The sequence below is a fragment of the Nothoprocta perdicaria genome, unplaced genomic scaffold, assembly GCF_003342845.1.
Source record: "Nothoprocta perdicaria isolate Ctin4 unplaced genomic scaffold, notPer1 scaffold_66, whole genome shotgun sequence".
Classification (NCBI taxonomy): Eukaryota; Metazoa; Chordata; class Aves; order Tinamiformes; family Tinamidae; genus Nothoprocta; species Nothoprocta perdicaria.
In genome coordinates, this window is record NW_020455932.1 from 851,873 (window position 1) to 864,202 (window position 12,330).

A 12,330-nucleotide genomic window follows, 5' to 3' on the forward strand; every position below is an offset into this window, starting at 1 on the left:
TCTAAAGCTTAATTTGAGCTTGAAATGGCCTGTGCCTCTTAATACTGTGAGAATAGCCCATGGCAATGTGCAAGGAGTTGCAGGAAGCTTCATTTGTGGAACTAGGAAAGAAAATAATAGTTATGTTGTCAGTAGGTATTGGCTATAATGACAAAGAAGGAGTCCAGCTCTTGGATTAACCCTTCCAAGATTCAGATGTAAGACTCTGCTTTGTTTGGCTTATACTTCAGATAAGTCAAGGCTTTTGAAGTGTAGAAATTTCTGTTATTACTTATGTTAAAAATTGTGCCACTCTTGTTCAGATGCTTTAAATCTCTTTTTTTTCCCTTGAAAGAGATACTCTACTGATGGTTAAAAGAGAATTAAATACCAGAACAATTTTAGAGGAGGAAATACACAGAAGCATGCACAAATGTATATGTATGCAATGTGCAAATTTATGTATATGTTTATATGACAGTGTCTGAATGTATGTGTATGGAATGTCCTTGGCTTGTTTTTAGCACATATTTCTGTGCCACTTAGTTTGATAGTTTATCCAAAGCAATGGCCCAGTGCCACAGCTGAGGAGTAAGGGACAACTTAAGGTAATCCAGGTAAGCAGATGGCAATTCACCCATCGTGCCACAGTGACTGAGTACTGATTCAGAAGTGGTCCCTCGAAAACCAGTTCCTTTGCAAAGCACCGCTGAAGAGCTAAGCAGGTTATGGTCAATTCAGCATCATGTATGGAGAAATACTCCCTGGATCTTATTCTCCATTGCTTTGTACATCATTTTATCTTTCACCCTTGGCAGAGTGAGGTGGGTAGGGTGGAAGAATGCTGTGGTTTTTTGCTGAAGCACCAATTCCTCTACTGTGACTCCTGCTCTTTCAGGTTTTTGCACTAAAACTTCCCTGGGATTTGCCTCTTGTCTCTCCACAGCCGCAGCTACGTTTTCTCCTCACTGGCCACCTCAGCTGTGTCCTTTGCCACAGGGGCACTCGGCATGTGGATCCCACTCTACCTTCACAGAGCACAGGTGGTGCAGAAAACAGCAGAGACCTGCAGCTCTCAGCCCTGTGGCACCAAAGATAGGTGAGGTTTGGACTCCACTGCTTCAAAGTGTGCAGGGAGAGTATTTACCAGAGGAAACATGCAGGTCCCACAGAGTCAAGTTATTAGAATATCTGTAATTTCCTCTAGGTCTTTGCAACAATGATAGGAAATGCTGGGATTATAAACTAGGATTTCTTTCTCTTCTTTTCTTCATTGCAAAAAGTTGAACCAAGGGAAAAAAAAAGATGACCTCGACTCTGGCTTAATTCTCAGACTCTAGTACATAGTCGGAAAAGAGATTTTAAAGTCTTAGCTTCGGAAGGCATTTGCAGAGCTGAGAAAGAGGTTTCTTAAGGCTCGCAGTTTTCTGTGACAGCAGCAGAATCAGCTGGCAGGCTGGGGCAGCCTCTGTGTATTGCTCTGTGTGATGGGTTTTGCTAAAGAATGGTGCAAAGATGTGGGACACTTTGGTCTGGACTGCTTGATATTACATGGTAGTTTGTATTCTCAGTCCCAGTTATATAACCTAGCTTGCAGCACACACACACTGCAAAATAATTCATTGTTTTGTGCTTTACCATGATGGCACAACACATAAAATCCTAAAAATAAAAGCATTTCTAAAAGTGAATGAAATATATTTAAAAAAACACCTTTTGCCAGTTCTTTTGCTTTTTAACTTCTGACAGAAAAATAACATTAGGAAAACCTTTATGCTCTAGCTGACACAATCCCATCGCTAGTAAACTATTTAGTGCTTTCAAGTACCCCTGACTAGGGAGCCCAGCGGGCAACCTAGCACTGTGCTGCAAAAATGCAGTTAGCAGAAAATAAAGCTGCAGTCAGACTGCCCATCTGCTGTTTACAAAGGGAAGTTTTCCACTCCTTGGCGACACCTATATATTCAGCCAGCCTGAAAATACCTTAATGCAGTTGCCAAAGACTCTATAATCCAAGTCCAGCACATATAATACAGAGAATCCTGAGAGCTACCGTCTCTTTAAGTAAGCACATTTCAAATATGTAATATAACAGCAAAAGAATACAACCAGCCTTTTCTGAAAGGAGATAGGAAGTCAAACTATGCTGAAAATCAGTGACATTTAGATATTTTTAGGTTTCCACTCTTGAGTCTCCTAGTGCCTATTCTGTCTGTGGTTTTCCTTCCACGATCAACACACAGGCTATTACTTCGTTTGGTTTGTACGTAATTAGTTGTACAATGCAAATTACAGGAAGCTCAACTCCGCACAAAGCAGCAGCCAGAGCCCTTTGCATCACTTTGGATGTAGGCTGAAGCCTTTATTAAAAACCAAATTTCATCTGCAATGTTTTTAAATTCAGGGGAAGGATGCTGAAATACACACGTGTTCAGCAGGAGGCTTTAAGCTTGCAAACGTGCAGATTTCCACCAGCTAATATACCCTAATAAAAATTGTAAAAAATAATCCACTCTTAATATTTTATTTTAATAGCTTGATCTTCGGAGCGATCACATGCTTCACTGGCTTCCTGGGTGTAATCACAGGAGCCGGGGCAACCAAATGGTGTCGATTAAAAACCCAGCGAGCCGATCCTCTTGTCTGTGCTGTTGGCATGCTCGGATCAGCCATCTTCATCTGTCTGATCTTCGTTGCTGCCAAGAGCAGCATTGTGGGAGCCTATGTAAGTATAAAATATAATCATTGGCATAAGCCATTCTCGTTCTCTTCACCTGTCTCTTTAGGAGATTCTGTGCCTCATCCCTTGCAGGAAGCCTGAGATGCTGGTCTTGCTTTTCCCATTCTGAATGTCCTTTATGTTGTTCTTTGGCACTACCTGCAAGTGCCTAGAGGGAAAATATCTTGGTGTTTATCCATCCTCCTGAAATGTCATCTGAATTTAGACTTGGGGATGGCTCATTCACGGAAGCCTGCGGTTCCTTTTGTGACTATCCAGTGCGCTGTTGCTCCTGCCTAATGTTTTGGTACAGGAACATAGCCTCCCTTACAATAAGAGTATTATAAGAGCAGCAGCACCAAATTATAGTTACAATACAATTTATCTGTGGGCATGCTTTTGGCTACCTGTAATTACCATTAATTTCCATTGCTAGGTAGCTTGCTGCAGACCAACAGTGACTACCATGTAATTTCAATTTGTTGCTATCTATATTGACACAGTACCTGGAAGTCCTAGTCATAACCCAGGAAGCCACAGTACCTACTGCTGAACAAATACAGACTGAAAAGAAGGCTCCTCCCAGAGTATTTATAATCATAATTATATATAAAACCCATCAGATGCTCCCAGATCACAGAGGAGAAGAAAACTTGTGATAATATGCAGTGAAGCCACCAAAGGGATGTTTAGTAAATCAGTCATGCAATTAACTTCTCAGTCGGATGAATTAGTGGTGACATACTGAAAAATATATGAGTAAGTAGTAATTGCAAAGTACATCTTCTATAGCTATTTAGAAGGTGTCAGAAGGCAACTCTGGTCATCTGGCTCACAGCATGGCTTAGCACTAACCTCTGGCTCAGTGCTCAGCTGAAAAATGACCATCTCAGACACCCTGGAAGAGGGTATTGGTGGTTGGCAAAGCATGAACCTTGCCTGTTCTGAATGACAAGAAGTGCCCCCTCCCTCCAACTCCTTGCTGGCCAGACTATCTCCTCTCTCAGACCTGATGACAGATGTTCATTCGTGGCGATTAATATCTTTATGCAGAAAGTCCTCCCTTTCTAAGATGGAAATGGTGTTTTCAGAAAATGTGGGACAAAAGGTAGTCATTGATCTCATTTTTACCTTCTGTTAGGGCTTTTTTTTTTTTTTTTTTTTTTAAGAAACCTTAAGACAGTGGCTTTTAAACTGCAATGTTTTCATCTGACCGTTCTTCATTGTGTGAATATATAAATATAGATGGTATTATTTAACCAGTCTTGGAAAGCAATTTATTTTATGATGCGTGAGCAGTAAATCTAATATAGAGTCAATGATTTACAAAGGAAGTTATATCTACATATGGAGAATGTGTGAAGAATATAAATATATTTGCTGATGCCATTCTCTTGCTGATGCACGCATTTGTTGCAGGTAACACAGTCTCTCCATAGCCTTAAATCTGTTTTTTTTTTTGTCCGCTTTTGGAAACTTGCATGCGGAATGGATAAAAGAGCCTAATTAGGCAATTGGGGAATTGGACATCTGAACTTTCTTTATAGATTCTGCTTCTGACAGTGGGCAAGTTATTTAACTTAGTTTTGTCTCTGAAAAATGAGTGTTTGTCACCCTTGGAGGATCAGGGTGGTGTCTAGATCACAAACGCTTGTAAATGACCTCAGGCTGGAAGATCTGTGTCCAAGCCACACGCTACAAATTCATATGGGTGAAAACAGTGACTTTCAGTGTCACTATTTAGTGTCACAGGTGCTGACCCCACTGAGACACTCGTCTTCGGTTGGAGCTGGTGCTGTGTGTTGGCTGAACTGGCTTTTCGAGGCAAGGTTCAAACGCGTGGGCTCTTGTTCTCAAGCTATTGCGATCCTACAGGTTTCCAGCCTGTTTAACTCCCTTTGCTTCACCAGGAGACCTGTTTTGCAAGGCTGCAGGAGTTTCTTATGACTGTCTGTTTTAAATATCACCGGACCAAAAAGGAATGTATATTTTCTGACTCAGAGTCAGAAAACTTCAATCTGATGGACAACATGATGAATTAGCCTCAAAAATTAGCCTATTTTGACGTAGACCTTACCTCAAAATCCATAATATAGCTTCTCCTGGAAATAATGCAGTAGCCTTTTGGAGTGGATTTTCTAATCTTTGATAACTTCCTTGACAACCATGTCCTGCAGCAGAGAAGGCCAGCAGCAGCTGTGAGCTCCGTGTGGCTGTCAAAGTCAAGAGCAATGTTCTGCTCCATCTCCCATGGTGGTGAAATTTCCAGACCTTCTGTGCTGTGACTGTCCACAGACTTGTTGGCTCAGAATCTTAAAATCATCCCTTCCATCCACTTAGAGGCCTAAACTTGGAGTTAGATGTCAAGCATATGGTCACCTGGGCTCTGATGGCAGGCAGATAACAGCTCCCTTGCTGCTCTGTTAGCAATCCAGTTTCAGTTTCAGCTTGGAGTCGTAATAAGTAAGTGAAGTGTTCAGCACCTCAGAAGAATCAGAGGAGCCCTTGTTTTATTTAGCATCTCGGAGTTTTGATTTCCTGGAAAAGACCTCCCTATTCTTCAGTGTGGTCACCTTGTCGCTTGCAGACTGTCAACTGTCTGCCCTCTTCTATCCCTGAACTCTCGTGCACTTTTGTTCCCCTGCTCAGTCCTGTCTTGTGGGTGGTTTTGACCTCTGAGGGCAGCAGCTCTTCCTCTTCTGCAGCAGCCACTCCTCTTTGAGCAGGTAGAGTTGTCATCTTTGCATCTAATCTCCTCACACTGATCCATCATATTATTTGTTGTAGCAGAACTAGTGGGAAAGGTGGAATGAAACGGGATTCAGTATCTTTTAGCTGCCCAGACACTTGCATTTCTGCCCTTTACTATCTTGCTTTCCTGTATAGTCCAGCCAGTTCTTACTCTGCCTATTTTTTTTCAGCATGTGTACTTTTGTCCAGCTCCCTAGAATAATAATTTACCCATCTTTAGGTACCAGTTTTCCTGAAATATTCAAGAGACAGTCAAATTTGTCTCTTGAAACCCATTAGCTGTATGGCAGCAATGCATCACCCTGCTCAAATGTTTCGTCCCCAGATTTCAGACTGAACATTTCGTTTGAACACCAAGAACCTCAAGAAAGATGCTTTGTGCTTCTTTTGAGCTCGTTCCAAGTTCATGTTGTACCTCAGTTTAAGCGTTTATTTCAATTCCTCAAAGACATTTTATGGTCTTTAAGAAACAGCAGCTCTAAATCCCTGGCTAAATCCTTGCCATGGAGCTTTTGCAGCTTCTCAGTGTCAGCTTGAGGGAACTTTTTGTTTTGTTTGCTTACCTGCTTTTGGAGCATCAATATTGCCCAGCACCAAGATGGAGCAGGACTTGCTTCAGTTGCAAGAGCACACGTGGGAGCCTTGCCCCATGTCACAGAGGACTTCAAACAAGGAAGATACAGGCAGATACGCACTTTGCAAGCAGCTGTGGAAGCAGTTTGTCTGCCACAATTTATAATCTGCTATGGTTTATAACCTGCTTAGATCAGCTGGAAGATCTGCTGGTGTGAATCCTCCAAAAACTGCTTCATTTATCATTAGTGGGATCAGAATTTGCTAGCTCTGATTATATAAGCAGCTCCAGGAAAGACTGGATGGGTAAACAGTTTCAGTGAGCTCATCCGAGGGGAGCAGCTGGTCACTAAATTCACGAGGTGAGTTGCAGTATATACAATGGAGCTGCAGCCAGAGGAAGACGAGTGTGTCTCTGCACCTGAAATCTCAGAATGAATGACAATTCTGAACATACGGGAGGAATCCAAAGCTGTGACCATTTTGGGAGCTGTTGCTCTACCCTGGCAGCTGCCCTGTTTAAAGTACGCATCCCCAGAGCATCTCTCTCCATCAGAAATGTCACATATCCTCATATGCCCTTTGCATTAGGAGAGCTCGTTTTTCTAAATCTTAACCTTTTTTTTTTTAATATCACTATCTTTTTGTCCTGATCTTTGATCTTCCTTCTGTATCTGCTTCTCTTTTACTGCTATCCACATATGAAACATGAGTTTCCTGAAACTCTATTGGGTGAAATGCACATCCAGCAATTCCAAACTGATGTGCACTGATAGCTGTAGCTTTTTAGTGGTTCATAAGGATTATGCTGAATGCCTGCAGGAGTGGTCAGGTTTACTTTCTGTATGTAATAATTCATATATATATATAAGTGTGTGTGTGTGCTTGTATATAGTTTATATAACCTTAAGGCAAGCAGTTGCTTGTTCATAATAATTAATGAAAAGACAGAGCGTGTCAAGGCTGCATTCAGCAGTGTGATTGCATCTTTCCAAGTTCTCTTGAATCTGGCCAGCAACAGTGGCTCCAAAGCTACGATAGGAGAATTTCAGTGTAGCCATGAGAGCCCACCTGGGGCTTGCTTACATGACCATGATTTCAACTTCTTGCAGAACCTTTGCATTCCTTGGATCTGGGTTTCTTGGCTTGGCAGTTGTCATTTTCCGTGAGAGCCAAGTTGAGAGCAGTGGCTAGTGGCAAATGGCAAGAGGAGGTCTCCTTGCTCCGCAGCTGGGCTGTAATAACTGGCTCAGCCGCCACCACAGAGGAAGCAGAGCCAGCCACAAGAAGAGAGGAATTAGGGAAGGGGAGTGTGTGGGAAACAGAGATAATTTTAGGAACAAATAGAGGAAGCTTTCTGTACGTCAGTGCGTAAGACAGGGCTAAATAAGGCGAACTGTGGCTGTGACATGATGGTCTGAGGGGTTTGGGCAGCTTCAGCCAGAAGTGAGTGCAAGACAAATGTCTTAGTCACGGCAGACCCGTAACCACCAACTTCTCCCACCTCTGACTGCCAGCAACAGCGTCTGGACCAGGGGCTGTGACCATCAGAGCCTGTCAAAACTCACTAGAAAAGCAAAGATTTTCTCCCTCTGGGTTTTTCCTCAAAGCCAAGATTACCATGGATTTGTGTGTGGCCTTTTCCATTAATGAATTGTGCCTTGTTCAACATAACAAAAGCTGAACATACAAAAGAGCGTAGGTTAATTAAAAGGGGAATCTTCAGTTACCTGAGTCCCAGTCTCCATTGCTGATAGTCTCTGTCCACCAAGAGGGATTCCAGGAGTAATATTTTCTTTCTAACTGTGGCCTTTCTGCCCTTTCTAACCATCTTTCCGAAAGTGATTGTTTAAGGGTGGAATCCCAAGGGTTTCTCTTCTTGTTGGTTTGTCAGCTGGCACCAAAGGTGTCAGCCTTTTATTTAGCTGTTCTGTAGATCATAAGCGATTCGCACTAACGAAGTTGTAGGCCAAGCCCCTCAGGCTTCAGATAATAATCTATAGATTCCTGTGTTTAGGATAAACCACGACGGGGAGTGTACTGCGTGCAGAAGAATCCTTTGAGTATGTTTGATACAAATAAGCAACAAAGGAAAATTTGCGACGGGTTATTTTTCCTTTGAATGTCAAGTGAATAAATCTTCTCCTTTTTGTGCATTTTCTTACAACAGATTTGCATTTTCATCGGAGAAACTCTTCTGTTTTCAAACTGGGCTATCACAGCAGACATACTAATGGTGAGTACACATTGAAAGAGCATCTCTGTCTTTTGGGAGCCAGAGCAGCTTGTCGGCTTCAAGATGCACCTATAATTCTCATTTCTTCCTATGCCTAGTCCCCGTTTCAGCATGTTCTATTTTTCATTTTTTTTAATTGCTGAAAAGGAGAATGAGATGAAGAGAAAAAAAAAAAAAAGAAGAAATCTCTTACGTTGCACTGAGCAACAAGGAGAGGAAGTATTCAGAAAAAAACGCTGTCAAGTAGATTCCCCAAATTCTAAGTATTTGTGCAAAACTCTACATACAAAGAATCCAGGCAGTTTTTCTGTATAGTCAGCACATTATTGGATTTTGTTATCAATAATCCCTATTGGCTTGGTTCTTTAGTAGGAAATCCTTCCCCTCCTCCCTCCTCAGCCGTCTCCGTCTCTCTTTGGCTTAGCTCCAGCCAGCCAAGCATTCAACACCTGCACAATAGAAAACCACCTCTGGGAGAGGGGAGAGGAAAAGAAAGTATAAAGAAATCCTGGACTATGTCCACCTATTCCGAGAGGAAACTGTCAGGGATTTTTCATCTCATGTCCTTCATTTTACATTCTCTGTCCACCAGAAAGCTTTTTTAAGTCTTTCCAATCAGAAAGCTGACCTCAGTGGCTATTTTTTTCCTGTGAAATAGTCTGGATGTTTGTTATAAATGCTGCATGTTTTCTAGGTGAGGATTACAGAGCCTTTCCCATCTGTCGTGTCTTGAAGTCCCATTGAGAGGGAGGTTACTTGTTGCTTATTGTATGAAAAAGAAATTAGGGCACGTAGCCATTACGGGACTTGCTTGAGGGTTTTTGGCAGGTTGTTGACTGAGCTAAAAATATATCCAGGCTGGCATCCATAGAAAGTTCCCTTGACTTGTGTTCATTGTTTAGGCAAATGTCAATAAGCAAACAGTCGAGCTCGGTATTTCTAGATACGAAGGCTTTGGTGTTGATATATTCATTCAGCAGAGAATTTCAAGCTTAACTTCTGTTTCTTTTCAGCAAGACCTAAGTTAAAGGTTGTATTCATAAGGTACTACAGCAGTTGCCAGCATCACCTTACCTGATGGACTGTCCGTGCTTAGCTATGTGCTTAACAGGGGGGTTGTGGCTTGTGCCACGTTCAGGGCTGTTGTGGCCGCCCATTCAGTTGTACCTGAACACTGACACACATGTACAGTCATGTACACTTTGTCTAGATTCCAGAGTGGCTTGAGGATCTGTCTTACGTGGCTGGCATCATATACTGCATTGCATTTTGCACAGATGCCTCGGCAGTTTATGCTGCTCTAGTGCAAAAGTATTCCCTAAAAATCATTGGAAATAATTTCTAAGATAAATTTTCCTAAACCAGACAAATGAGAGAAAACATAAGGAGCGTACAGAAATGTTAAAAATTGGAACTATTAATTGATGCCAACTCTTGAGCTGTTCACTTTGTCCGTATAGATACATGAACTGACTCAGTGCATTGTCAGGATGAGGAGGCCTGGAAAAGCGTTACACAAATAAATGTAACCGTGCACTTGGATGGATGCAAGCCTGCAAGCAGATGGTCTGCAGCGCGTTTCTGTTACTCGAGGGGCTTGAGAGGATGTTTATCAGACAATGGGTGAGAGCTGGGGTTAGAACTGCATTTGATGGAGAGCTTTATAGGAAGCCCTAGCCAGGGAAAGGTGTGGAAAGGCTTTAGCCAGATGCACTTGAAACGTAGGGCAAATTAATTTCTACTGATTGCTATTTATTTTGTGTAATCAGATGCATGTTGGTTCTTGCCTGAGGCTGGTGAAGAGTTTAAAAGCATTATTAACGTAAGCCTAACAACGCCTTCGTGATGTACATAAATACTATGTCATTTTTGTGGATAAAAGGCTTGCAGAGTAGGCTGGACTTGGCTCCCATGGATTTCAGGGAGAGGAGGCTCATGCCAGAAGTGAGGCTTTGGGAGACTGCAGTGATTTTGTCGCAGCTCTCCCAAGATTTGCAAATCTCCTGCCTGCTTAAGAGCCCAGTAAGGCACTTGAGAGGTTTTGCAGGTTTAAGTTCCCTCACAAAGCAAGGATGTGTACTTATCTTCATAATTAAATGCTAGCTTTTCACATTGCCTTTGCTCTTGTGCTCATGCTGGTGTAGCAGTCTGTATCCAGCCCCTCAAATTGGCTGCAGTAAAAGGTGGTGAGGGCTGGATCTGATAAACTGTCAGCACTGCAGAATGCACCACGCTGCCTGAGCCTTTAAACGCTTATAGTTGTTCCAAATGCAAATTTGTACAAAACAGGCCTTATTCTCCTGAGCACAAGTCTCCAGATCTCCTCCCAGGCACATGCTCACATAGTGCTCAGGGAAGGGGGCGGCTGATTCTTATGGTGCATGCTAATTATGAAACAGATTTTATCGACCATCTTTGCAAATTGGCCTCAAAATTACCCGAACCCCAAAGTAGCATTAAAACTGCCTCGTAACAGCAATAATGAATGAGCTGCAGTGCAGCAGGTGAGTGTGCAACACTGAGACACGCCGAGTGCTTTCCTCTTGGAGTGCTTGGGCCTTTGTAGAACCTGGTCTTAATAGTTGGTTTTTGCTTCCATAGCCCATCTCAAAAACATGGATGATGGATAGAGGCTTGATGGCGTTTTCGTGTAGGAACCAGGAGGTAATTTATAGGGCTACAGCTTTTCAGATCACAATCTTTTTAGATCTTTGCTGCAAAAAGCCGTCCTCCAGTGCATGCAGAGCCCCATGATGCTCATGCAAAATGCTCCATATATTTCCCCCTCCTTTTATGAAGTTAGTTCTTTTTAAAAGGTCATGAGCTGCCACATCAGAGATGAGCCTTAATGTTTTGTTATGGAGTCAAAGTCTGTCTATAGGCGTAAAAGCAGCATAGACTGCCTGGTGCAGGGCTGTGCTCCAGGCGTGGGGCACTGCATGCTTTTATTCAGATTGCCTTCCCTGTGGATTAAGACAATGATTATTACAGTATAAAACACTGTCCTGTTTTTACCAGTGAAGAAATAGCATTTCCAGAGGTTGCCCCTGTCACTCAGGAACCAGCCCAGCCTGCCTCTATTTCATTGTAAATTATTCCTTTGGACAGTGTCTCCCTGTGAGCCCTCAACTTTAGTGAAGGGTCTCTGGGCCACTCTGCTGTCCCTGCAACAGGGACACCTTGGCTATTCCCAAACCCTGACAATGGCCAGAAGGGTTTTTATTTGCTTTTGGTGCTGGAAATGAAATCCTCATGCGGTGTCTCAAAGATTGAGACTATCAAATAGTGAAATTGTTTTGAGCACAGATTTCCATCAGGCACACAAACATCAGGACTTACCTCTTCAGTGTGTGGCCTCTTCCTTGCCTTTCTGGTTAACTTCACTTTTCTTTTTCAGGACAGCTAATCCTGGTGGTTTCACTGCAGGAAGGGGATGTCAGTAGTAAACCATGGCCTTTCCAAACCTCTATTTAAAGAGGTGAGGTTTGCCAGAGCTGCTTGGTCAGCCTCCTTGCCCAGCCTCAACCTGGAGCCAGAGATGTGCCTGAACCAGCCCCTGGGCTCCCACCCACCTCCACTTTCTGTGGGATGCTCAAACCAGACCATGTATGGTTTGAATTTAGGTCTATTTTAGTATCAAAAGGCCTGTTTAGGGCTGTAATTTACTGCTGTCTTCCTAGAATGGCAGCTAATGTTTGCTGCCAACTGCTTCCGTCCCATCACAATAAAATACTTGTTAAGCAGGAATAAAGGGTGGAGTGGGTTTTTTGGTGATCTTGTTTTAAGTTTTTTTTTTTTTTTCTCTCCAGCATCCTTTTGGAGGAGGAGGAGGAGGGAAAAATCTCATGTCCGTTTGTCTGCTGCATGTATTTTGGCCACTAGAATTCCAGCCTAAACTTAGGAAGTTATTTGGCACCATAAAGTATATGGCAGACTTGTTTCAGCCGTCAATAAGTTCTTCAGCTAGGCAGAATGAAAACAGTTGGAATTCATTTTGCTACTTGAAAGACTAAATGTATACATAATATAGATATGCACACAAAGTTATTTACAATATGTATAAGTGGGAATG

General features: G+C 42.5%; 1 protein-coding gene across 1 annotated transcript in view; it reads left to right on the forward strand.

Annotated features, from left to right (window-relative positions):
* Positions 1–12,330, forward strand: part of SPNS2 (sphingolipid transporter 2) — a 105,670-nt gene that overhangs the window by 71,500 nt on the left and 21,840 nt on the right. The window contains exons 7-9 of the mRNA XM_026050210.1: positions 926–1,078; positions 2,515–2,704; positions 8,193–8,258. Of these exons, the coding sequence (XP_025905995.1) occupies positions 926–1,078; positions 2,515–2,704; positions 8,193–8,258 (409 nt within the window). The remainder of the gene's footprint in view (positions 1–925; positions 1,079–2,514; positions 2,705–8,192; positions 8,259–12,330) is intronic.